The sequence below is a fragment of the Myotis lucifugus genome, unplaced genomic scaffold (genome assembly GCF_000147115.1).
Source record: "Myotis lucifugus unplaced genomic scaffold, Myoluc2.0 scaffold_102, whole genome shotgun sequence".
NCBI classification, from domain to species: domain Eukaryota; kingdom Metazoa; phylum Chordata; class Mammalia; order Chiroptera; family Vespertilionidae; genus Myotis; species Myotis lucifugus.
The window spans coordinates 2,621,493-2,649,080 of NW_005871150.1; the positions used below are offsets into that span (position 1 = coordinate 2,621,493).

Here is a 27,588-nt window from a genome sequence, read left to right on the forward strand (position 1 = left end):
CCCTGCACTTGAAAGGTAGGGGCTGGACCACGCCCTGGCGCCAAGCACCGGGCCCCAAGTTTCTGGGTCTCAGTCCCCAAGCAGAGCTGACCGCTGGCGCGATGGTGGCCGTCTGGCTGGTGCACGTCGGGCAGAAGCTGCTACTCTGGGGCGCGCTCAGCGCCGTCTCCCTGGCGGGCGCCACCCTCATCCTGAGCTTCCTGCAGATGATGGCGAGCTACGCGCATAACTGGCTGCAAATGAGGCCCATCCCCAGCATTTCTGGCGCCTACCCCTTCCTGGGACACTTGCTGATCCTGGAGCGAGGAGGGAAAGGTAAGGGACTGTGCGCCCGGGCCCGGCCGCATCCCCGCCACGGGCTGTTGGGCCCCTTGCAGGGAACCGCCCGCTTCCCCGCCTGGAGCACCAGGACTGGAGCTGCAGGCTGCTGGGTGAAGGGCGACTCTATCACCCCCTGGATAATGGGTTCCCAGTTCTCTCCAGTTTTCATTACACATAAGTGCAGTGTTTCTAAACTGCCGTCCTTCTGGCTTTTCTCTTCTCATTTTCCCAACTGCTGGCTGCTGCTATCTGAAAACACCGCCTGTATCTCTAGCTGGCTTGGCTCAGTGGATAGAGCTTTTGACTGTTGACTGAAGAGTCACTGGTTTGATTCCCTTCAAGGGCAGATGCCTGGGTTTCAGGCTCCATCCCAGTGGGGGGCGTGCAGGAGGCAGCTGATTAATGATTCTCTCTCATCACTGATGTCTCCATCTCTCCCTCTCCCTTCCTCTCTGAAATCAATAAAAATATATTTAATAAAAAAACACACAACAACAAACACCGCCTGTTTTTCTTCTGTCTTTAGTGTTAAAGTTCTAAAGGCAGGCACAACTTATAACTTATGCTCTCTCTCTCTTTCTCTCTCTCTCCTCTCCTCTCCTCTCCTCTCCTCTACTCTCCTCTCCTCTCCTCTCCTCTCTCCTCTCTCTCTCCAAAATAAGGGACAAGAAATGCACTTGAGACCAGAGCCACTCCCTGCAGAAATCACAAGACTTGACCACAACTTTATTCCTCCTTGGCCCTTCTAAGGAGGTTACATAGCAACATGAATTATGATGTTATTCACCAAGGCCTGTCCCATAAGTCATACAGCAAGTTTCAGAAATCTTATTTGTTAAGGAGTGAATTGGCTTTTTATTGAAATCATCTTTTGAAGCTGATAGCCTTTATGTTATATTATGATAGGGGTAGAGGGGTCACTTTAAGTTAGAAATCTCCTAAAATTACTTGATGTTTGGATGCCCCATGAGGAAGGGTGAGTTAGATCTTTGCACTTCATCTTCGTGGCTGTAGAAGTTGAGATGCCCAGAACTAAAAAGATTTGCCCCAAATGACATATTTTAAAATGAGCCCAGAACTAGAATCCAATCACCCTTCAGTTTAACTGAAGACGTTTTATAGACTGAGCATCAATTCCAAAGCTTAAAGGGTTATTTCTTTTCCACTTTCCTTTCTCCAAATAAAAATAATGCTGTCATTTCAACTTCACAGGAAGACATGAGGCCTCATGGGAGAGTGTTACCAAAATACAGAAAATGTTTCTGGCAGAAGAAACCCCAGTAAACTTTTAACCAACCAGACATCAATGCGACTAATGTTGCAAGTGATGCAGCAGATTTTGATATATGAAAACTACATTTGTAAACATCATCATGGCGAACACTAAAGGAAGAGCTAATCTTCGCTTCTACCCAAAGGCTTATAATATTAAAAAATAATGATGTAGAAATATAGACCCCCTCCTCCCCAACAGGAAATCATATACTTAAGAAATCTCATCATAGTGTTTTGGGGGAATTTTTCTAAGAATTGAAATCTCTAGTGAATAAGATCCATTTCAAAACAAACTGTTAGTTATTGGATTATTTTAAGTAATTCTCCTTGTAGTTATTTCTGGAGAGGAGAGCACGGTACCAACCTTTGCTCCCTTTCTGCTTGTGACCAAATTGCTTGACTTTGACAAGTTGTTTAAAACTCTTTAAGTTAGAGTGTGTTACCCTTTACTTGTAAACATCACCATATTACAGTTACTTTGAGGATTACATTTAATGCGTGCATTTTCTAGACCATTGTCCAGAACTTGGTTTGAGTCCATTTTTTCATTGTCAGTCATGCACTTATTTGAGGCCCTCCTTTGTGCCCAGCAAAATTGGACATCGCACAACATTTAAAGGTATATTCCCCATCCTCAATACCCTTGTGTCTTGTGTCTTATACAAGAGTCTGTGCCTTTCATAGTGTGGCCACCATCCACATTCTGGCCTCAGAAGTCTCACCTAGAGAATTGCAATTGACTTCCAACTAGGCTGTTGAAATCTATCTTTTGGTTTTTCAGTCCTTTTTGTTAACCCGTCTTCCCCAGCTGCTCCCTGCCATTGGGCCTGACTGAGGCCTTCAAGCCATGGATTTTGATTTCCCAGTCTCCTCTGTCAGACCAGACCAAGGCAGTGATTATGGCCATGCTACATATATTTTGACACTGTTGATCTGACCTAGCTCTTTTCACAACAATTTAGCCAATGGTTTGACTGGAAGGCATTTTGAATCGGTGTGATGTAATGCTGATGATGGCACATTGTGTGTCTGGGTGCCTCGGGTACAAAGCCAGGCCTATATTTACCAGCGCTGTGATATTGTGCAACTACTTAGCTGTGCACAACTCCCTCAGTTGTTCACTGACTTCTGTAATAGTGCTTCTCATCTGACTGTGGTGAGGCATAAAAGACATAAGGCATGGAAAACCCTTAGCTCTGGTCTGATGTTTACTTACCTTACACAGCAAATAAATATGACAGAATAAATGTTAGCCGTTTTAGAAGATTCATTATTAGGTTTTGAGGGGCCCAAATGTGCAAACGCTTTAAACAATTATTACTGTTTATTCAGTATCACGTGCAATGGACATATCTGCGCTTTAGCCTCTCTCCCGCTGCACTTTGAGCAGCTTGCCCTGAAGCCCAGGGGTGGGGGAAGCTGAGGGATGGGAGAAGGAGCAGGGAAAGGTGAATATGTGTACATTTCTTCGCGCTGAAAAAGAGCTGAGAAGTTTAATAGTTGTTTTTTTATGCCATGTCAGTCTGTCCATGGGGCCCAAATTCCCTAGTTAAACAACCCGTCAAAATCTCAGGTGCCGTCCATATTAGTAGCCTCACAGTGCTGTGGGCATTAGTCCTGCTGCTGTCAAGGGGGCATTCCCTTTGCCTAGAAGAAGCCTGGGTACCACATGCCTCCTAGCTAGTCTGCTCTCCTTATCCCTCCCTCCCTGGATTTTGCCAGCAATCTCAGGAGAGTGCGTCAATTCCTAATCTTATTAGAAAGCCAGTCCTCCCCTGAGCTCATGTTGTTTGACTTCTGCTCATTGTAACAATTGCCAGGTCTTTTCTCTGAGGGCTGGACCCTGTACCCCAATCCTTTAGTCACTGTGTTCCCCCACCCCACCCAACCCTCACCCCTGGGTTGCACTCACCAATTTAGTGTTTCCTGACCTGACCCAGAGTTTTGTCATGTTTGACTTTTCTGAATGCTGGGCTGCATTCCCCAGATGGGGCCTCTGGGATTTCAATACAGAAAGTGTTAACTCCCAAACTTTCCTCCCTACTTCAATGTTGTTGGGATTACTGGTCACCATTTCCCCACACCCACTATAAGGACCAGCCATAAAGCAGGACCAGGGCCCGTAACACTAGCTGCATCTAATTCCACCCCCAGAAGCTTCCTGTATCCTTGGAATAGGAATACCAAGTTCTTCACAGATCCCACACACCTCAGTGTTATTGTCCTAAAATATAACTGTGGTTCTAGTACTCATCAGGAACTTTCAGATATTGCCTAGAGACAATAAAAGAAAATCCAACTTCTTTAGACTTCCAACACTCCAAGCTCATCTATCAATGTTTTCATCCCCATCCTGTGCTTTGGCTAAACCTATAGGCAATTTTCAGACCTCCCTGACTCTGCTCTGCTATATCTGATACTTGGTTTACCCTAACTTCCCTTTTCTTCCTATAAAAAGCCAACTCATTCTTTTATTCTCAAATGCCATCTCTTTCTTGGAATTTCTCCAGTGCTTTCAATGAAAATCAATAACTCCTCAGACTTAAACTTCTAATTTAACACCCATTTCATCTGATCTGATACTGTGATTAGTTCCACAGTGACCATCTCCTCTGATTATAAATTCCTTCAGAGTAGGGATCTGGTCCTTTGGTGTACACGTTCCTTGCCTGTGGAATGCATGAGTGAGCATGTTGTGTTTTCAAGAAGAAGTAAGGTACTTCTGTCATATACATTCTTATATCTGGACATGTCATAGGAACCTGATTTGATTGATTACCAACTTTCCCTATCTAATCCCTACATTTTCCTCAGTGCTTCTCAGTAATTCTTTTTAGCTTAATGATTCTTTCTTATATTCACTATAACATTTCTTCCACATTTTTGTCACATTCCGAAACCAAATTTTTTCCTATATCCAAGGAAATGTGGACATAGCCTATTATTTATATACTAGTGGCCTGGTGCATGAAATTCATGCACATTAAAAGAGAATTAATGATAAGAAATATTTTAATATTGCTATTTGCCCTTTCTCTATAATAGAGGTGTCAGAGATGAAAGAAAATTAGTAAAATGTATATAAAATCTCCCTCCTGTCAGAGTCTGGGGCGCGCCATGGGACCTAGAGTCAAGTCCCCGCACACCATCCTCACGCACTTGTAAAACGCAGGAGACCCAGACCCGGCCAGCCCCACCCCCATTGGGTGAGACCTTGACCTGTCCTGCCCCACCTCAATAAGCCACTCTAGGCAGTGGGCACAGCCTCAGGTCCCCCGGCCCGGCGCCGGGGTGAGGGTGCTGCCCGAGGTCGCCTGTCAACCCCTGCCTGGCTGGAGCCATGGCCTGAGGTCCCCCGTCAAGTTCCGCCAGGTGAGGTCATGGCCTGAGGTCCCCGTGAAGCCCCGCTGGGCGGGCGGTGCGGCCTGAGGTCCCCTAGCCCAGCGCTGAGGCAGGGAGGCACAGTCTGAGGTCTCCTGGCTTGGCACCGGAGTGGGGGGCATGGTTTGAGGTCTCCCGGCCTGGAGCTGGGGAAGGGGCATGGCTTGAGGTACCCTGTCAAAGCCCCACCGGGCGAGGGGCGCAGCCTGAGTTCCTCCATCAAGACCCGCTAGGCGGAGGGCAAAGCATGAGTTCTCCCGTCCCCGGCACTGGGATGGGGTGCAGTCTGAGGTCTCCTGGCCCTGAGACGGGGCAGAGATCCCCCGTCAAGCCCCGCCAGGGGAGGGGCATGGCCTGAGTTACCCCGTCAAGACCCACTGGGTGGGTGGTGTGGCCTGAGGTACCCCGTCAAGACCTGCGGGCGGGGGGCATGGCCTGAGGTCCCCCAGCCCAGTGCCAGGGTGGGGTCACAGTCTGAGGTCTCTCGGCCCAGAGCTGGGGCAGGGTGTGTGGCCTGAGGTCCCCTGTTAAGTGATGCAGGGTGGGGGCCGTGGTTTTAGGTCCCCCGTCATGCCCAACCCCCCTCCCCCCGCAGCATCATTCCAGTGCTGAACAGGGATCACGCAGGCAGCGTAATGTTAGCGCTGGGGGTAGAATTCCCGCCCCTGGCCCTGGTCACACAGACTGGGACACCTTAATGGAGAAATTAGCATATTACCTCTTCATTATATAGACTAGAGGCCCAGTGTATGAAATTCGTGCATGGGTAGGGTCCCTAGCAGTGGCTGGCCACCGACCAGGTCGTTCCTTCGTTCTGCACAGCCTCCTGGTGGTCAGCACATGTCAGAGCAAGCAATGGAACTCCCAGTTGGTCAAACTCCCGAGGGGACACTTTGCATATTAGGCTTTTATCTATATAGATACTGTGTGTATGTGTTTCTCTTCTACTAACAAAATATTTTAAAATCTTACTCCAGCTTACTTTTTATTCTTCAGCTTCAGAATAATAAAACTCTCCTTCTTTATAAACTTTTATTTATTCAAATAATATTAGAACTACAGGAAAGTTGTGAAAATAATATAGAGTTCATATATGCCATATACCCAGCAAGCCTCCTCTGATGGTGTTATTTTACAGAATTAGTATCATTATCAAACTAGACCATTATTATTTGTCCAATGTTCTTAACAATACTACAGCCCTTATTTGAATTGTACAACACTGCCTAGTGTTCTTTTTCTGTTCCATGACTCAATTCAGAATCTCACCTGGCATATAGTAGTTGTGCTTTCTTGTGTTATGTTCTTCAATATCAATCTTTTCTAATCTGTGATTGTTTATCAGTCTTTCCACACACATCAAGACCTTGACACATTTTCTGAGACAGGTATTTTGTACAATCACTCTCAGTTTGGATTTGTCTGTTATTTTTACATAGTTTCAATGAAGTTATGCATTTTTAAACAAGATTTTTTAAAAACATATTTTATTGATTTTTTACAGAGAGGAAGGGAGAGGGATAGAGAGTTAGAAACATCGATCAGAGAGAAACATCGATCAGCTTTTTCTTGCACACCCCCTACTGGGGATGTGCCTGCAACCAAGGTACATGCCCTTGACCGGAATCGAACCTGGGACCTTTCAGTCCGCAGGCCAATGCTCTATCCACTGAGCCAAACCGGTTAGGGCGAGGTTATGCATTTTTAGCAGTGACGCCATATGTGATGTTGAAAGCTTTTCCTCTAAGATCAGGAAGACAAGGATGCTCACTCTCACCATTTTATTCAACATAGTAGTATAGGTGCCAGTCAGAACATTTAGGCAAGAAAAAGAATGCAGACGACATGATTGTTCATATAGGAAACCCTAGATGCTCCACCCCCCAAAAATGTTAGAAATAATAAATAAATTTAGTAAAGTTGCAGGTTATAGAATCAATATACAAAAATCACTTGCATTTCTTTATGCTATCAATGGACTACCAGGAAGAGAAATTAAGAAAACAGCCCCATTTACAACTGAATCAAAAGGAATAAAACACATAGGAATAAATTTAATTAAGGAGGTGAAAGTCCTGTACACTGAAAACTATAAGATATTGGCTAGAGAAGTGATACAAACTAATACTATCATTACTTATTCTGTTGCACAAATTGTTTCAGTTTGGAGCATTAGGAGCTTTTCAGTTGGCTGCTTGGTGTTTCAACACGGCCCCATCACTTTTTGAGCACTTCCTTATTTTCTGCCACCATAATATATTCCATTCTTCTGGTATTTTTCTCTGCCTTGTCCCTAAAATCAATGACTTCTCCAATAACACTTATTTATTTTATTGTAGGATAGTCTTTAGAAATACTTAGATCTGGTACCTGTACTAGAAATGGGAGCCAACCTGGGAAGTTATATTACCAGGAATCTTGTTTAGAATATCAGAAAAGACTTTGCAGCAAAATCACATTTCAGATGACACTTGAAGAATAAGTGAGTTTTATTGGACAAAAAGCAGTAGGAATAAGAGTTTCCTACAAAAAAGGGAAGAAGTTCTGTAGAGGCCCTGAGACATTTGAGAAGTTGAAGAATTAGTAAAACAGAAGAGTTTTTTTAAATTATTTTTTTTTGAGGTCACATTGTTTCATAACATTATCTAAATTTCAGGTGTACAGTAGTATAATTTGATGTCTGTATACTCATTTGGGTGTTCACAACCAAAAGTCTAGTTTCCATCTATTTCCATTTGTTTAACCCCACTTACCTACGTTACCCTCTCTCCACTCTCTTTCTCCTCTGTAACCACTATTCTGTTGTCTGTATCCTTGAATTTGTTTTTATTTTGTTATATTTGTTTATTTATTACTTTTTAATATATTTTACATAGGAGTTAAATCAGACTGTTTTTGTCCTTGTCTGTCTGGCTTATTTCACTTACCATAATACCCGTAAGATCCATTCATGTTATCACAAATGACAATATTTTATCTTTAAAAAAATATATGTTTTTTATTAATTTCAGAGTGGAAGGGAGAGGGGAGAGAGAGAAACATCAGTGATGAGAGAGAATCGTCAATTGGCTGCTTTCTGCATGCCCCGCACTGGGGGTCGAGCCTGCAACGCGGGCATATGTCCTGACTGGGTCAATGCTCAACTACACAGTCATGCCAGCTGGGCCAGTATTATCACATCTTCTTTATCCATTCATCCACTGATGGACACCTAAGGTTGCTTCCATATCCTGGCTATTGTAAGTAATGCTGCAGTTAACATTGGGGTGCATATATCTTTTTGAATTAGCGTTTTCATGTTCTTCAGATAAATACCCAGAAGAGGAATGGCTGGATCATATCGTAGCTCTAATCTCCATTTGTTGAGGAACTTCAATACTGTTTTAGAGAGGGTGAAAGGGAAGCATCTATCTACCAGGGCTGGAGAGTTGGGACAGGTTTCCCTTTCTATAGAAGAGTAGCCTGTGCAGGTCAGGAGAAACTGAACAACCTCGGTGTCCTTGGGGAAGGCATGTGATAAGGTCACCACAAACATCCAAGTGCTTGGCATTTCTCAGTTAACCAGGTTGTTGCATATATATCATTCATAATTAAATTAGCCTCATAATTCATTCATTAATAATTTAGTAAGGACAACTGTGTGGTTTAGCTTCAAGATGTGAAAGATCTGGGAGAAATTGAGTGAGTTGCCCAAAGTAAAAACAGTAAAAAACCCAAAAAGACACAGTAAGGAACTTATTTAAAATTAATTATTTTCTAGAGTTTTTCCAGCAGATGATTTATTACACAGGACGCAACAGACATGTGCCAATGCTAAAACTCTGGCTTGGCACAGTACCAGTAATGGCCATGTTTAAGGCCGAAACTATAGAGGTGAGTTGATGGTGACTGTGGTCAATGTTTCACTGTATATATGATGGTGTAGAATCTTATCAGAATAAACAGCAAATAAATGTCCTTATATTTAATTGAATTCAATACAATGAGCATTCCATTAAATATTTAAGGCTGTGAAGGTGCCATTTAATGCTTTCCAGATATAGTCTTGAGTTCTGGGAAGAGTAGCAGCTTCTACATGTCTATACGCATTTGGTATCAAGTAATATATTTGTCCTCCTTTTTTGGGAAGTCTTCAATTGAACAGAACCATAAATAGATTATTCTACAAGGTGAGCTCATATCATCTCCCAGGCACTGTTTTAAGATTGCAAATATATAAGACTAATAAAATTTAAGTGTTTCCCTTAAGAGGCTCAGAGTATCCATTATACTTTTATGATTTCAAGTTAATTTTTTAAAAGAGAACACTAATGTGATATTGATGGGAAAGATGTTGTTAATAAACGCTATTGAAATTACGCCTAAAAAATTGTTTACCTTTCTTTTAGTTATTATCATGACATTGGGAGTATTATCTTATGATTTGATGACAAAGGCTTTGTGTCAGGAAGTAAAAATGGGAAAATCAGACTTTCTCTTCATGGAGAAAAATTAACAGCAAAATTTCCTAGGGTTGTTGGGCTTAGATACATCTTTCTTCCTCATTGTGGTCAAACTCTTAGAGTGTCTCTGGTACCACACTGCCCAATGCACTGTTCCAGAGGAGATAGGGAGAGGGCCACACATGGGATGTCAGCCATTGCTGGCCTAGTGTAAGTGGGCTTAGTACATGTGGATGGAGATCTGTCCAAAGTAGGGAACTGCAGCAAGATCCTGAGAAGCATTTTGTGCATATGCTCATCCCTTCTGCTTTACTTTGGCTCCAGGCAACCTAATTATACCCATGGTTCCCAATGCTACTTATATCCTGGAGACATTCAAATGTGTACCTAGTATAAGCCTTAATCCTGAGCTTCATACCTGCTTTCAGGCTATGGCAATTTGAATGCCTCCAAATCAACATACCTGATCATGAACTTGTGATTTCCATCTCCCTAAATGTGGTCATCCTTTGCTTCACCCACTTTCTCTTTCCTCACTCCTACCCTCAATAAACAACTCCACTTGGCTCCTAATTCATGGCAGGAGTCAGAGAATTATCTTGGACATTTTCCTTTCAGTCAACTCCAGCTAGTCTCCAAGAGTTGGAGATAGTTTTATGCTCCAAACTCCAACTGCATTTCTTTGAGTCATAGTAATGAAAATGAACCACAAAGAAGTAATTGTTATGAAATGTTACTTTAGAAAGTAGTTGTGTTCTAGCCCAGTATTCTTATAATTATGGTTGCGTTCATATCTCTATCTCTCATTTTTATTTTCTCTCTTTCTAAGGTAATTTTAACTAGCTCAAAGCAAATTGACAAGTCTTATCTGTACACATTCCTACAACCATGGCTTGGCCTAGGACTTCTTACCAGGTAAGTCAGTGTAAATTGGTAAAGCTCTCTTGTGTGTAACTTATGTCAGGCATTGACACGGGGTAGTTTTCCTGTAGCAAGAATGTGCTGTTGGGTAGTAGGGAGAAGCTGAAAGGTTGGGTGATAATGGGCCTGTGAGAGACAGGAACCCAGGGTGTAGAGTAATCTCTAGCCATGGTATTCAATAATGATGATCACCAGTATTCCAAGGAGAGTTAGAAAGTCCCAATGTAGAAATGGAGTATGGCACAGGGGAGTTTTGAGCAGGGAAATCTTGAAAATTCAATGAAAAAGGCAGTCATCCTCAGAGAAGTAAGCTGAGCACAGTAACCTCAGTCCTTGAGCTGCCATCCAGCAACAGGACCCCATCAACTGAGAAAGAGAAAGCAGGACTTCGGTGGGGACTTTGTAGACTTTGAAGATGTTAGAGATCAAAGTAGACTCATGGAGCTCCTTGATATGCAGAGGGTTAAGGTTGGGTAAAGAGGGGAAATTTCTCATTTTTGGAAACTCAGAACTTAGAAATTTAGTGAAATTCTTAAAATTTTCAATTTTGATCAGTGCTCTTTTAAATATTAGTAATATATACTGCCCTAACTGGTTTGGCTCAGTGGATAGAGCGTCAGCCTGCAGACTGAAGGGTCCCAGGTTCGATTCCGGTCAAGGGCATGTACCTTGGTGAGGGCACATCCCCATAGGGGGGTGTGCAGGGGGCAGCTGATTGATGTTTCTCTCTCATAGATGTTTCTAACTCTCTATCCCTCTCCCTTCCTCTCTGTAAAAAATCAATAAAATATATTTAAAAAATAAATAAGTAAATATTAGTAATATAGAGGGATATCTAAAATAGGCCCATCCTGTAACTGTATATGAATATCCCCTTGTCATTCTGACCATAGCATTTGTGAATCTGTAGATTAAGAAGAATTTGTTGTCCTGACTATGCTTTATTTGCTTTGGATGTTGCTTTTCTCTTCTTTGTAACCATGTCTTGTATTTCTAGTACTGGAAACAAATGGCGCTCCAGGAGAAAAATGTTAACATCCACTTTCCATTTTACCATTCTGGAAGACTTCTTAGATGTCATGAATGAACAAGCCAACATATTGGTTAATAAGCTTGAAAAACATGTTGACGGAGAAAAATTTAACTGCTTTTTTTACATCACTCTTTGTGCCTTAGATATCATTTGTGGTAAGTCTCATTGATTTGTTTCTAGAGCTATGGCAGTGATGGCGAACCTATGACACGCGAACTCATTTTTTTGGTTGATTTTTCTTTGTTAAATGGCATTTAAATATATAAAATACATATCAAATATATAATTCTTTGTTTTACTATGGTTGCAAAGATCAAAAAATTTCTATATGTGACACAGCACCAGAGTTAAGTTAGGGTTTTTCAAAATGCTGACACGCCAAGATCAAAAGCTTCGCCATCACTGAGCTATGGTGTATACATAAAATGGCCCAAATAGAAAATAACATTTCACTGGGAAGGCAAATGAAGGGGTTAGAAAGGATATTGGCTTCTTTGGGCTGGTCCTTCTGCTAAATTAGGCTCCTGAGAAGCATTATCCCCCTGCTAGGGCTTCAAGCAGAGCCAACCTGCCAGGAAGGTCAGAGGGAAGAAGGAGCATGAACAGGGAGTAGGAGAAACAAAAGGTGCAAGAGTGAAAGGGGAAAGGAACAATTCTAAAATATATAAGAATTTATCTCTTTTTTGAAGTGTTTGCCACTGGAAAATAAACACAAGGCATGTGTATGAATTGAATGATTGCTTCTCACCCATATTTTGCAGAGACAGCTATGGGCAAGAATATTGATGCTCAGACTAATGATGATTCTGAGTATGTCCATGCAGTTTATAGGTAAACGGAGCCCTTCTAATTATGTTTTAAATTGTTATTGATTCAAGCTTTAAAACTATCGCTAATAATTTTTTGTCTGTGTTGTATCTTTTTCATTGTTTCACAATGAAATATTGCACTAAAAATTAACCTAATCATTAAAGCATGTATTTTAACAGTAGAGGGTTTATTTTATAAATTATGGCACACCCAGGCTATGGTATAATTTTAAATGATTGTTTTATGATATATTGAAAAATTACATTATGATGCTTAGTGATAAAATAAAGATAAAAACAATATTTTTAGCACGATAACCACTAGGTATAAAAAATTATTCATTAAAATAAACTTGTAGATATTATTCCAGAATGTTAGTTGTGATTATTATTTTGTGTTATATGCTCCTCTTTCTTGTTTTTTGTATTGTTATTAATTTTCTCTCTCCATATTTTCTGCACTTAGTGTGTGTTATTTTTTAATTGAAATAGTCGTATTTACTTTGAAAAATAGCTTGAGATTATTAAACTATTAAGGGGCAGGGCCAGGTTTTGATTTAAGGAATTCTGTCTTTAAGTCCACTGCCCGTTTCATTTTAACACATATTAGCATATATAATCTGCCATTCTTTACACAAGATACTGACTAGTTTTATAGTGGTCCACAGAACAGAATAACAGGGAGACAAGCATCAAAACAAATACGTATAAACTTATAAACTGTAATAATTGCTTCAGAGAAAAAATAAAGTTGATTGATATTCGAGAAGAAAACAGCAATAGGGCCCACAGATTGAGTGACCAGGAAAGGCCACTCTGCAGAATTGACCTGTAAGCTGCTCTCAAAGGAGGAGATCATGTCAAGGTCTTTCTGCTCCATCACTGGAAATGTTGAGGGAGGGACTCGGGACAGTGATGTGACAGGGGGGCACTTTACTGGAGAGGAGGACAGCAAGAGGAGTAATCAAGCAAATGCGTGGACATTAAACAGGCAGATTTCACCCCACCCTGTGGTATAAGAGCTACAGGCAGCTCGGGGAGGTCTGGAACTCTTCCTGGAGAAATAGAAGGAGAGGTCAGATGGCCATCTAGTAAGGTGCTTTGTAATGGATTCTTCATTCCTCTATAGGACCCATTTAATTTTTAAGCTTCCTTGGATGTGTAATAACCCATGCCTTCATTGTTGAGCATAGAGCTCTTAGTAGCCGCTAAATGAATTATCATCGTTGCCACATATTGAGGGGCACCCTCATTGAGACCAGGCACCAAATAGGTACTCAAGCAATGCACATTTTTAATATATCAGCTGATACATTTGCATCCTGTTTATAGGATGAGTGATTTGGTACATCGAAGAATGAAGACGATTTGGTTCTGGCATGACGTTTTGTACCTTTTGTTTAAAGATGGAAGGGACCACAGAAGGAACTTAAAGATCTTACATAATTTTACCACCAATGTAAGTCCTCATTTTTTTATTGTGATCACACATACATAACATAAAATTCATCATAATAGCCATTTTAAGTGTGCCATTCAGTGGGCTTTCATTCTTTTATTCATTAACATGTTTAAAATGCCAAGCAGTGTTCTAAAGGTTGGAATTATATCAATGAATAAAGTCAAATTTGCTGCTACATTGAAGTTGGAGGAGAAAGTCACTAAATAACAAATACAATGCCAGGAGGTAAGTGAAATGGAAAAAATGTAAAGTAGGCTTAGGAAGAGAGTGAGTGCTAGGGAGTAGTGTAGCAGTGACCCTGACAGTGTGACATTGGGCAGTAGAGATCTAAAACTGGGGAGGAAACTAGTCATGCTGGCTTCTGAGGCAAGAGCATTCTAGGCAGAAGGAGCGGCAAGCATATGGCGTGATTCTTTTCTCTAATACAACACGTAATTAGAGTGATCTATAATTAATCTATTATATAATGACTAGAGGCTCAGTGAACAAAATTCATGCACAAGGGAGTAACCCTCAGCCTGGCCTGCACCCTTTTGTATCCGGGACCCGTCGGGGGATGTCCCACTGTCGGTTTAGGCCCGATTCCACAGTCAGCCATCACTCTTGCAATCCAGGACCACTGGCTCCAAACCACTCACCTGCCTAATGCTTCCAACTGCCCTGCCATGCTGGCCTGGTTGCCCCCAACTGCCCTCCCTTGCCAGCCAGGTTGCCCCAACTGCACTCCCCTGCCTACTTGGTCATCTCAACTGCCCTGCCCTGCCCTGCTGGCCAGGTCACCCATTGACTATCCCCTGCCAGCATGGAAGCCCCAAATCGCCCTCCCCTGTTGGCCCAGACAAACCCAACTGCCCTCCCCTGCAGCGCCTGGTCATCCCCATCTGCCCTCCCCTGCAGGCCTGGTCACCTCCAAGTCCCCTGCCCTGCTGGCCTGATCTCACTCCTAACTGCTCTCTCCTGCCTACCTGATCACCCCCAACTGCCTCTGCCTCTGCCCCCACCATCATGGCTTTGTTTGGAAGGAACTCGGACATCCAGAAGATGGCCAGTTGCCCCAGTCTAATTAGCATATTACCCGTTTATTAGTATAGATTGTGTTCTCTCCACCACCCCAACTTTTTCTCATGAGCTCTTTCAACTCGCTGCAGCCCTATTCAGGAGACTACTACTCTATTCCCAGGTTGGAAAGGCTGCAAAAATAGTCCTTGGAAATGATGTATTTGTCTGACATTAAATTTGTTTTAAAAAGTCTTATATCAAATAATGCCCTAAAAATGTTCACAGAAAGCTTTACTATGTTTTCATAAAAACCGAAGTTCCTGTTCAGTGAGACAGAACAGGAAAGGCTTAGAAAAAAAATCAGTTAAAGAAGCTAGTATATTTTCACAGGACAATGGATTATTAGGCCATATCAAATTCCACACAAAAGCATGTGATCATTTAAATCATACAGGTCATCAATGAACGGGCCAATGAAATAAAGAGAGATGAAGAAGGTAAAAGTGATGGCAAAGGCATGAACCTCTCCAAGAGAAAACGCAAGGCTTTTCTCGACCTGCTTTTAAATGTGATGGATGATGAAGGGAACAAGCTAAGCCTTGAGGCTATTCGAGAAGAAGTGGACACTTTCATGTTTGAGGTATTTTGCATTGTCACGTTAGTATCAGGTATCATCATTAAAAAAATTACAGTTCCTGTTACATAACAAGAAAATGTTTTTTTTGTGTGTTTTTTTTTAATCTTCGGAGTTGAAAATGCTAAGGATGAAGAAATAGCCAGCACTAATACTTAGACATGTTTAAGCATTTAATAGTAAAATTAGAAATAACATGAAATAGCAAGAATTATTTGTACTCACCTTTTAAAATATGTTGGGATCCTTGGTATAAGGGATGATCTGTTCTCAATTTCTTTTTAACTTAAAAGATAATATATAGGAATTCTTTAAAAAAGTTTTTAGCATTTTGTAAAAGTCTGATCACATTTTGAAGTAGCTTTATAACTGATGAAGAGTCACTATATTGTAGTTAGAAATTACAAAGTTCAAGACCCTAATTAAATGCCAGATCAACTTTCTTCTTCAGAAAAAGCTGTAGGCTTGTGTGGTCTTTTTTATTCTCAACATCAGGGAAGTTTTCTGTCATTATTTCTTCAAACAGGTTCTCTATTACTTGCTCCGCTTCCTCTCCTGGCACCCTATTATGCAGGTGTTGTTTCCTTTCATGTTGTTCCAAAGCTCCCTTAGGCTCTCCTCCTTCTTTTTAAGTTTTCTTTCCAGTTGCTGCTATGTTTGTGTTTTTTTTCCTACCTTGTCTTCTAATTTGCTGATGTGGTCCTCAGCCTCTTCTTGTCTGCTAGTCAAGCCTTCCTTTATGTTCTTTATTGCAGCTAGGCCATTCCTCATTTCCTCTTGATTCCTTTTCATGTTGGTGGCATTCTTATTCAGCTTCTTATAATTCTCATTGAGTTGTGTGTATTGGTCAGCCAGACGTTTGAGAATCCTTATAACCATTACTCTGAATTCTTTCTCTGACAAGTTACTTGCCTCCATTTCATTTAATTCCCTATCTGGTGATTTCTTCTTTTCTTTCCTTTGGGGATTGTTTTTATGTCTTCCCACTTTTTGCTGAAATGTTTTGTTTCTTTGTCTTAGATCCAACTGCTTTGCTACCCAGGTTGTTTTGGGGGTGGTTGGTGATTTTTGGAACCCAGTGGTGCAGTCTCTCAGATCTCCTGGGCTTGGTGATCTAGCGGAGCCCCCTATTTGTGTTATTTGGGTTCTCTTGATGTAGTTGGGTCTTGAATGTTAGTTTATTTTTCATGGCTGTAGTCTCATCACAGATGGGCAATGTGACTCACCCCCAGTTTTGTTGTGCAAGCTGTTGTAGATGTGATTGCGGTTTCAGTCTTGTGGAAAGGGTTGCCTGAGGTCTCACTGTTATGTGCTCACTGTGAGTTCCCAGAGTGCATGGGCTTGGGAGGAAGTGGTCTTGGGGCCTTAGGCTCAGGTATTATGACTTTGGCTGGTGTTGTGTGACTCTTGCTGGGGTAGCGTCTCTCTGTAACTCACTACGAGGGTCCCAGAGTCCGGGACAGTGGGGGGGCAGCTGTCCTGTAGTCTGCAGTTGAGGCAGTGGGACTCTGTCCAAAGTGATTTCCCTCTCTGAATCACAAGGGTGTTCTGGAGCCAGCAGCTGTGGTTGTGGGAATCTCAGAGTCTGTGGCCAAAACAATGTGACCTTGTATGGCAAGGCGGGTCCTCAGTAACTCACCAAGGTGTCCAGAGGTAGGCAGCCATGGATCCTGTTCAGGGAGCCATGTGTCCTTGGTTGGAGAGGCACACACCCTATGGCAGTTCACAGAGGGGCCCAGGAGCCATACGGTGGAGCTGTGTGCTCATGGGGCCCACACGTGGGAGCTGCACGATCGTGGTGTGCTGCTGACCCGGGGAGGGAGAAGTCCCAGTTTCTGCTTCAGGAGCTGTGCACCCTTGGTTGGATACGAGCCCCGGCAGTGGCTTACAGAGCAACCTAGGAGTTACCTGCTGGGGCGGTGGGCTCTGGGGCCCGCGTCCTGGAGCAGCGCTATCGTAGGGACTGGATTCTGGCAGCCAGGGTCATGCCTACGGTGGCTCAGAGAGTTACCTGGGAGCCGCCTGCAGGACAGCGGACTCAGGGAGCCTGTGTGCCTGATCGGTGTGACTGAGGTGACCGGAAGTGAGCAATCGAGGAGGGTGAAGTCTGAGGTACTGCAGCCAGGGTCTTCTGCCCTTGATTGGATAGGAGTGCGCCCAGCAGCTGCTCACAGAGGCACCAGGGAGCTGTCTGCTGGGGTGGCGGACTCAGGAGACCTGTGTGCTGAAACCACATGACCACTGTGTCTGTGGGCAGTCAGCCAGGAATGGGGAAGTCCGAGTTTCTACTACCGGGGCGTGCATTCTTGTTTGGATACGTGAGTACCCAGCGGTGGCACACAGAGGCACCGGAGAACCCTCTGCCTGGGTGGCTGACTCAGGGTGCCCGGGCACTGGTTCAGCGTGACCACAGTGTCCAGAGGTCAGCAGTCAGGGAGGGGGAAGTCCCACTTACTGCTGCGGGATCTGTGCACCCTTGGAGGGAGATGTCCTAGGGTCTGCAGGTCTGCGGTGAGGCAGTAGAACTTTGGCTGGTGTGGCTGCAGGGTCGCGAACAGTGTCCACGGCCAGTCTGGGTGGTGGTGCTGATGAGTTCCTAGAGGGGGCTTCTCTGCCCTTCAAGATGCTATGGGCTCTCTTCTCGAGCCCCACAGCCTGAGGAGTGCCCGCAGCCGTGGTAGGGGCTCCCTGTCCAGGAGAGCCTGGTCTACCAGCCTCTGATACTCCTGCTGGATTTAACTGTCCCTCACTCATTCCCACACACTACACACATCCACACACTCCCCTGTCACTTCATCACTCAATCAAACCCTCTTCCTCCCCTCCGTCCTGCCAGCCACCATCTTCCCAGCTTCTTCTAGTAGAGCATTTAACCAGTTTGTGATTCTAAAGAGATTTCTTGTCTTCACATAAAAAAAAAGGATAAATTTTTAAAATATATAATTTTATTGATTAGATAAAGCTGTCGAGCTCTGGGTAAGCATCATTTGGGGCTCAGTTTCTCATCTCTAAAACGTGAATAGCAGTATCAAGTATCCCATGGAGATTTTTTAAAAATATGTATTTTTATTGATTTCAGAGAAATATATTTTCATTGAAGGGAGAGGGAGAGACAGAAACATCAATGATGAGAGAGAATCATTGATTGGCTGCCTCCTGAATGCCCCCTACTGGGGATTGAGCCCACAACCCCAGCATGTGTCGTGACCAGGAATCAAACCATGACCTCCTAGTTCATAGGTTGATGCTCAAGCACTTAGCCACGCTGGCTGGGCTCCCATGGATTTTTTGTGAAGAATAATTGAGTTCATTTCTGCAAATGTTTGGTATTTTGCCTCAAACTCAGAAAGGTTTAAATGGGGTATTTATCAACTTCTTGATGTGGAGCTTGTTGCTCAGAACCACCCATGTGCTGCCTGGTGTCCAGGTAAAGTCGACCATACAAATGGAAGAAAGTGGAGAAGTGCAGATCTGGCCACTTGACTCAGGAAAGTCAAACTTTTATTCCCTCAAAAACAGTCCAGCGCACGGAGTTCCCTCGGAATGCCTCCTATTAGCCCAGCCCAGCCATCTCACCAAGTATGTGATCTGTCGTATTGAATGTCCCTGTACCCAGAGGCATCCCCTTTGAAGGGATTGTTTTTTTGGTTTGTTCCCCACCGAGGTAAAATATTGTATAAAATTAACTTGTTCTGTCTGGGGTCACGTCACCGCTGTCAAATCCAGAGACAATTCAAAATAGAGCTAGCATCCCTAATCTTTCAATAGAACTCTGCTTTCTAAGCTGTTTGTTGTTGATTTTTCTCTTATATTTGTAGGGCCATGACACAACTGCAGCTGCAATAAACTGGGCCTTGTACCTTCTGGGTTGCTATCCAGACGTCCAGAAAAAATTAGACAATGAACTGGACGAAGTGTTTGGTATGTATGACCTCTTCACTACTTACAGGAAAGGTCCCAAGTCACTAAAGCAAATGGCAAACTTGCTCATTAAAAATGTGCAGTCGGGTCTGTTCTAAAGACACTGTAATAAGCAGGAAGGCTGCCATATGGGACCCCTTCAAGGCCTAATGTCCTTTGTAAGACCTCATCCATTTGTTTATGGGTGTTTGCTGATTGCTTGGCATGTGACTGCACCGGCCTAGATGCGGGGGCTACACTGATAAATGTCACTGTCCTCAAGGACCTCACGCTTCATAGGTGAAGCAGACACTGTGTAGAAAGTATCAAGTCATGGCTGTGTGCTTGGGCGGTATGAGGAAGAAGGGGCTAGCAGAGAGCAGAGAGGAGAGGTGAAGCTGGTTAGCGGGTCAAGGAGAGCTGTTTCATATAGGATTGCTGTGGGTTAAGCTGATGGGACATACATTTCTTTTGTACACCAGTAACCTGTAGGTAAGGGGTCCTAGGCTGATGCCTATAGGGATGTTGTAAGAATACTGGACTTATTCTTTTATCTCTCTGTCATTTTTATCATCGTGGATTTTGTTTTCTTGATTGTTGTTCTGGGTCTCATGTTTATCTTTAAGGCAAGAAGAAATGGGAAGAGGGGCCCTTACTGGCTTGGCTCAGCAGAGAGAGCGTCGGCCTGCGGACTGAAGGGTCCCAGGTTCGATTCCAGGGAGGGGGGGGATGAAGGATAATGTTAGTCTCCTATGACTGCTGTCACCAATTCTGCAAATTGGGTGGCTTAGCACAATAGAAATTTATTCTCTTACAGTTTTGGACACCAGAAGGCCCAGATGAGTATCTCTGAGTTAAATCAATGTGTTGGCAGGGCTGCACTTTTTGGAAGCCTGAGGGGAGAATCCATTCCTTCTGGTGACTGCCAACATACCTTGGCTTATGGCCACATCATTCACATCTCTGTCTCCATCTTCACATGACCTTCTCTTCTGTGGGGGTGTGTCAAATCCTCCTCTGCTCTCTCTTATCATGACATTCGTCATGGCATTCATGGCCCACCTGGATAATCACGATCATCTCTCCCTTTTATGATCTGTAATAAGATCTTCAAATCACCTTTTCCCAAAAAAAAGTAATATTTAAAGGTTCTAGGGATTAGGACCTGATATATTTATGGGACATGATCAGCCTACCACAAAGGAACTTTGCATTGTGCCATCAACTTAATTTGTTGTTTATTCAGATGTCATATGGCTTCCCATGGCTGGGAAAAGAAAGGTAAAGGTTGGATTGGCCAACCAACAAAGTGGTATCTGATGGATTTTCCTAGTGCAAAGTGGGGAAGGAATAATAAAGGAAAAGAGGAGGAGGTGGAAGACATTCTATGAAGAGAGGCTCCAGTTGCACAATGGCAGAATGGAGAAGGTGGAAGATAATAGTAAGCATTAAAGGACAGGTGGCGCCCTAACCGGTTTGGCTCAGTGGATAGAGCTTTGGCATGCGGACTAAAGGGTCCAAGGTTCGATTCCTGTCAAGGGCATGTACCTTGGTTGCGGGCACATCTCTAGCAGGGGGTGTGCAGGAGGCAGCTGATTGATGTTTCTCTCTCATTGATGTTTCTAACTCTCTATCCCTCTCCCTTCCTCTCTGTAAAAACTCAATAAAATATATATATATATCAAAAAAAGGACAGGTGGAATTCAGAACATTTGTTAGAACCCATTGAGCGGTGAAGTTGGAAAAGTAATTTCATGTCCAGATGGTGTGAGGACTGGATTTTCATACCAAGAGGGAAGACTTTGTTTCATAGAATGGAGATGATCTAAACTTCTGGGCTCTGTTTCTGTCATCATTTCATTTTTCCTGTATCAAGTTGAATTTCTCTCAGATTGCCTCTGGTAGGTAAATTGGGTGTTCTAGAAACCCAGGTTCTTTTGGAATGTGTTCCCATGTTGGTGTTTTTTACAATTTCTAGCCCAATGCAGGTGTCACAAATGCTTTTGGCTCTCAATTAGTGACATCGTTTTTACTAGAATTTTTTTCTGCTGCTTCTCATGCTTTATGCTAATTGTGCCTCACATCTCTTCTATCTCCAGTATTAGTTCTAAAACTTTTCTGAGCAACTGATCTTTGGATATTGAGATGTAAGTATTCATTTCTTTCTTTCTTTTTTCTTTTTTTTTTTTACTGAGGTAAACTTAGTTTCATTATAACATGCAACTGGTACACTTTTAATATTTAAAATTGAGCATTATCCCCTGGCTGGTTTGGCTTAGTGGATAGAGCATTGGCCTGCGGACTGGAGGGTCCCAGGTTAAATTCCAGTCAAGGGCACATGCTTGGGTTGAGGGCTTGATCCCCAGTAAGGAGACGTGCAGGAGGCAGCCAATCAATGATTATCTATCATCATTGATGTTTCTATCTCTATCTCCCTCTCCCTTCCTCTCTGAAATCAATAAAAATATATATTTTTTTAAAAAAACAGAAAAAAATAAAATTGAGCATTATCTTTTCTTTCCAGTAAAACAAACAAAAAAGATTAAATAAACAGGAAAAAAATTACAATAGAGAATGATGGTTCCAAATAAGATTCTGCAAGTCTGCTATTCTCCCATTGAGTGGCAGGGCGCAGGCCATTATTAGAAGATAATTTTATTTTAATAGTATCATCTTAAACAGGAAGAGAGTCCATTAAACATCACAATTAAACACACCAAAGGGGAAGTCTTGTTGTCAAAATGCCCACTTAACTAACACAAAAATCTTATATCTACCCTTTGACCTTGTATAAACACCCCCTTTTTTTTTTTAGTTTAAACAATGTTCCATACAAGAGAAAGTAGACAGGTATATGTTGGTAAATGCTAACTGTCCACATTCACAGAGACACAGTGTAATCTGTGTGCTCAGTGTACAGAGAAAGGAGGAAGAAAGCTGGAATTCTGTGCACTACTGCGCGGGCTGAGCCTCCAGCCTCCAGTGGAGCAAGGTAAGCAGGTTTTTCTTTCCCACGGAGCACAGGGGCATTGACTCCATAAAGTGTTTGTTGAGTCAGGAAGGGATAAAAGTGAATTTGGACGTGTATGCATGCATATTAGCCTAACCAATGCACACAGACACCAGGGGCTGAGGGCATGAACGGGGGATAGGAGGGGGGTATACAGGGGCCATGGGGAGATAAGGACACATATATAATACCTTAATCAATAAAGAAAAATAAATAAAAATCAATGGAAAAAATAAAAATACTTTTAAACTTTAAAAAAAAGTGAATTTGGAAGAGAAAGCCTTAGAGATTCTTTTCCCACTGTATTCTGCTCAAGGTATTCCCTCCAAATAAGTTGAGAACCAGGATGTAAGGGAGAGAAAAGACTTCAAGAGCCGAATGACTGAGCCTAAAAGTAAAACAAAACAAAACAAAACCCAGACTGTAACTTGCACCCAGTGACTGGAGGAAACTTTTAGAAAGAAGGTTGGAATCCATCCGTGTTCCTTAGTCACTGTCTCCTTCATCCTCATCAGCTTCTTCGTTGGTAGCTTTCAATCCTCTCCCTCTCCCCCTCCATCATCATCTTCTTCTCTTCTCCATCCCTTTCTTCATCTTTCATATCAGGAAGCAAGTAGTAATGAATTGGATTTTGGCAAATACCACCTTCGATGATCTCTCCCAGCTTATCTGCACCTGCATCAGAATGGCCATAAACCAGATTTTTGTTTCTCGGCCTCTTCCTGCTGGCTTTATCCTGCATTGAATGTGAACATTTCATCAAATCCTTGCCAGATATTTTGTGGACTTTGAAAATGCATCACGGCTTGCACTCAGATGAATTTCTTTGGGTGCAATTATTTTCCAAGGAAGGGTTTTCATCGAAATGAAAATCTGTTCTGTGACCTGATTTATTACTTTTCAATTCTGTACTTCAACTCTGGTTGAATAACACAGTGCCTTTCCATCTGTCTCTCCGAGCAGTGCAGGCATAGAGATGGTTGCAAATGTTGTTGCTCGAAAAGTTGGGATTTGTGCCATCAATTCCTACCTCTTCTGAAAAACAATGGTTGGCAGAATTTGTTCTATGTCCGCCTTCAGAATCTTCTCACTGGCTTGTTCATTTAGTTTGTCTGTCTCATTTTTTTGCTTTCTCAGTATGTTCAGTTGCTTCCTGCTGTGTATGTTACTCCCCTTGGCAGGTCCAAGAATGTTTGGGTCCAACCCCAGCAGGTCCAGGGGTTCCCAAACGTGTGGACGGAGTCGGCGAAGAAGGAATGACACGGAGACAGCGTTCAGTTGATCAGTAGCCTAGCCAGGTTTTCTAGCCAGATTCTAGCCAGGTTCTCCAGCCAGGTTCTCCAGCCAGGTTCTGTCTTTATTCTCCTGTTACATCTGTATTTATACCAGTTGATTTTAATCCTATCCATTCTAATCCAAAGGTTAGGGCTTTTGTTATCTCCATTCCAAGGTCACTACTCTATTGTTCTGTTAAGCTACAAGGAAGTAACTGAAGGAGATTATCCTAAATAAAGGTTATGTAGCTTAAGCATGATTGTTCGTAGTTAAAGTGATTAATTACCCGCCTGGCACTTAGTTAAGGGGTTTTATTCCCTTCCTTAGTCCTGTTAATCCCTAACTCCAGGGAAAAATCCCCACCTGAGGAAACAACCTTTCTTGGAGAGGTGACCTTGGTTGAAACACATAGCGCTAAGAAGGGGAGCAAACATATTAAGAACAGTATGCCATATACGCCAGGTCCCATGAAACATATGCTGTGCAGATGTTTCTTCCCTGCAGCAACTGTGTCAAGCAGCAAGGATGGAACAGCTTCCGGCACAAGAAGCCATTTGGATTTCTTTGTGAGGTGGGAATGGAGGGCGTTTGAGGGCCAGGCTATGGGAGAGTCCAAGAATCTGACCCAGGAGAAGATTCACTTCTGGAGGAGGCTCTGAGAATTCAAAATTAAATGTTTTAAACTTATATTTTCATGCATTCACAATGTTATGCAACTGTCACCTCTAATTCCAACCCATTTCAGCAGCCAAAAGAAAACCCTGCACCATTAATCAGCCACTCCCCATTTTCTCTTTCTCCAACCCCTGGCACCACTTCATTTACACTCTGTCTCTATGGATTTATCTTCTTTGAGTACTTCCTCCAAATTTAATGATACAACATGTGACCTTTTGCATCTGGATTTTTTTACTCAGCATTATTGTCTCATTTTATTTTGATTATCTATACTATTAAGAATTTTACTTTTGCTGTTGATATTTAACATTCAGTGTATTGATGTTATAATATATATTCTTTTTTGATGTCTTATCCGCCAAGCCCAAATAGTTTTTTATTTATTTTATTTCATGTATTTACTTTGATCAGGGAATTCTGATCGCCCTGTTACCTCAGAAGACCTGAAGAAACTTAAATATCTGGAGTGTGTTATTAAGGAGACCCTTCGTATTTTTCCTTCTGTGCCTTTTATTGCCCGTGGTCTTAATGAAGATTGTGATGTTGGTGAGAATTCTTTCAAGAAAGTAGTGGGGAGAGTGGACTTTTCTGTGTTTGTCTTGCTCTGTTCTCATGACATATCGACTGCCTCATGACAGGGGGATACAAGGTTGTGAAAGGCTCTCAAATACTCATCATTCCCTACGCACTGCATAGAGACCCGAAGTACTTCCCTGACCCTGAGGAGTTCAAGCCAGAGCGGTTCTTTCCTGAGAATTCGATGGGACGCCATCCATACGCATATGTGCCCTTCTCTGCTGGACCCAGAAACTGTATAGGTTTGTATCCATCAGAATCGGTTTGACCTTTCAGATGCACATGGCAGGGGTTTCTTACAATAATGTCTTTGAGATGTGGTGTGTCAGATACAAGTCTGTTAAAAAACTTGTTTTATTTTTTCTCCCACTTTACTATGACTGTCGTAAAGTATATCAGTTTTCTAGGGCTGCTGTAACAAAGCACCACAGACAGGTGGTGGCTTAAATGGCAGAATTTAATTTTCTCACAATTCTGGAGGCCAGAAGTCCCAGATCAAGGTGTCTGCAGGGCTGGTTTCTTCTGAGGCCTCTCTCCTTGGCTTATAGATAGATGTCTTCTCCCTGTGTCTTCACATAGTTTATTCCCCTCTGTGTGTGTGGGTGTTTTTAATTAATCCCCAATCAATGATATGTTTTTATTGATTTTCAGAGAGTGAGAAACATTGTTGTGAGAGAAACATTGATTGGTTGCCGCCTATACAAGCCCTAACCAGGAATCTAACCCACAACCTAGGTATATGCCCTGATGGAATTGAACTCACAACCTTAAGGTGAACGGGCTGACATACCAACCAACTGAGCCACCCAGCCAGGGCTTGATCTCTTCTTTTCATAAAGACACCAGTCACATTGGATTAGGGTCCATCCATAGGACCTCATTTTATTTTAATCATGTCTTTCAGGGCCCAATCCCCAAATGCAGTCACTTTGTGAGGTACTGAGGGTTAGGAATTCAGCAGATGAATTTGGAGGGAATACCTTCAGCCCATAACATAAAGCATAACCAGTTTCATGGTAGAGTTTTAAAATGTAAATCTCTGGATTGAAGTAGAATATACTTTATATGGTAGAAAGCTTATTTATAACAATTATTTTCTTTAACCTTTTTTTTATTGCTTTTAAGAATTGCTTTTTCAAAACCAAAACAAAGAATGCTCACCATGAGACGAGCAGAAATACATCAACAAAATAAATGCACATTGCCATGCATTATACACACTTTTGGCTTTAGTATACCTGGGGTTTTAGTGTTTATGTAAATGCAGGCATTGGTACAATGAGGCCTGGTAACTCTATAGTAAACTACATGAAAGGCTCAGTAGAAAAGCGTTCTAGAGTAGTGGTTCTCATGCTTCAATGAGCCCAGGATTCACCTGGGTGCTGCATGGGCTAGATTGCTTGTCCTCAGAGCTATTCAGATGCACTGGGTGGGAGCCGGAAGGGCACTCAATGATCTTTATTATTAGGAAGCATCCTGAGTGATACTGGTTCTCCCAGGGCCTACTGTGAAAATCTAACATCACTTGCTTCCTCTAATTAAACCTGTTCTTTCTCCCATTTGAGATATAACTGTAATTAAAGTCATGTTATTTACATTAATTTAAAGGTCAGAGGTTTGCCATGATGGAAGAAAAGGTCATTCTTTCATGCATCCTGAGGCATTTTTGGGTAGAATCCAACCAGAAAAGAGAAGAACTTGGTCTGACAGGAGAGCTGATTCTTCGTCCTCTTAATGGCATCTGGATCAAGTTGAAGAGGAGAAACATAGATGCATCCTAACTCTATTATTGGGCTGTGCCTTAGTAGGAATAAGGTCTTTCTTTAAGAGAAACTTTGCATTTACAATGTGTAGATCATGAGTTTAACACTCTTAGTCCCTACACCTATTTTTTTCTTACCCCACTTACCTGGGGGTCAAGTCTACCAAAGGAAGAGTTTTTATATTTTCATCACCACCATTATCTTACCCTTGGTCATGATCCCAAACGGTGAGTTAACTGATGTCAGTACCCAAATAAACATATACATTTCTCAACAGAGGGATCCGTAGCCCAATTCATTTTCAATTGACAGACCCAAAGGATATAAGTTAATTGAAGTTCCAGAATTTTTAAAGTATTCTTGTTCATCACAAATATACATATATACATCTACATTTAATTTGAAAAGGGTAATTAAATACTTAGGCTTGAGCTTAGGTTTTAAAAATTATATCAGTGGCATCAGTTATGAGAATAATTATGATGATGTTACTTTTCAGATTTTATCAAGGAGAGCAGATCATTTATAAGTTGACTCATAAGTTCTGTTCCTATTTCCCTCTAACCGTGTACTTATGGCCTTCATTTCATTCTACATAACATCACAATTACCTTCTCACATCATATATTACCGGGAGAGAGTCCTCTTGGTGATCTCCAGTCCCTCATAATGGCTTTTAAAGCTGGAAGCACCTTAGACCTTATCAGGTTATACTCCTTTTCATTCCAAGCGGATAAGATCAATCAGAGGTAAGTTTCTATCCAAAGTCATACCACTAGTGGGTGACAGAGCTGGGAATAGATAGAGGTCTAAACTCTAAATCTCTAGGACAATATGCTATTGCTTTATGAAACTCGGGTCTGTAAGTGGGTGTATCATTAGAATACAAATCTTCTGGAATGCTCCCATCATTAATGAGGAGAAGCTGCACATGTATAGTAATCCAGCACCTTGTTTAGGGTTAACCTACTGGGAAATTCAATCCTCTCGAACATACCTGTGAAGCTGAAAACTGACACAAATTCCCTGAATTTGAATTCCATTGACAATATCTCTACTCCCTCACTCAGTGACTTTAAAAAACTTCTTTTAATAAATAATTTTAATGA

The 27,588-nt window shown here is 42.2% G+C and overlaps 1 protein-coding gene across 2 annotated transcripts; it reads left to right on the plus strand.

Annotated features, from left to right (window-relative positions):
- On the plus strand, positions 1-27,588 carry LOC102427859 (cytochrome P450 4V2-like). 2 transcript variants are annotated; one of them, XM_006092649.3, is made up of 11 exons: positions 1-315; positions 8,738-8,850; positions 10,249-10,334; positions 11,338-11,528; positions 12,135-12,204; positions 13,515-13,641; positions 15,098-15,283; positions 19,096-19,198; positions 24,552-24,686; positions 24,779-24,958; positions 26,325-27,588. In XM_006092649.3, the coding sequence occupies exons 1-11, from the start codon at positions 102-104 to the stop codon at positions 26,495-26,497; spliced, it is 1,578 nt and encodes a 525-aa protein (XP_006092711.1). In that variant the 5' UTR covers positions 1-101; the 3' UTR covers positions 26,498-27,588. The 2 variants fall into 2 exon arrangements, with proteins under 2 accessions (XP_006092711.1, XP_023612932.1); XM_023757164.1 differs by lacking the exon at positions 1-315 and adding an exon at positions 8,198-8,216.

Excerpts from the sequence above, each read along its gene's own strand:
- LOC102427859 (XM_006092649.3), top strand. The coding sequence starts at position 102 with ATGGTGGCCGTCTGGCTGGTGCACGTCGGGCAGAAGCTGCTACTCTGG. Across the intron at positions 19,199-24,551 it reads TGAACTGGACGAAGTGTTTG|GGAATTCTGATCGCCCTGTT; the intron begins GTATGTATGACC and ends TACTTTGATCAG. Across the intron at positions 24,959-26,324 it reads TGGACCCAGAAACTGTATAG|GTCAGAGGTTTGCCATGATG; the intron begins GTTTGTATCCAT and ends ATTAATTTAAAG.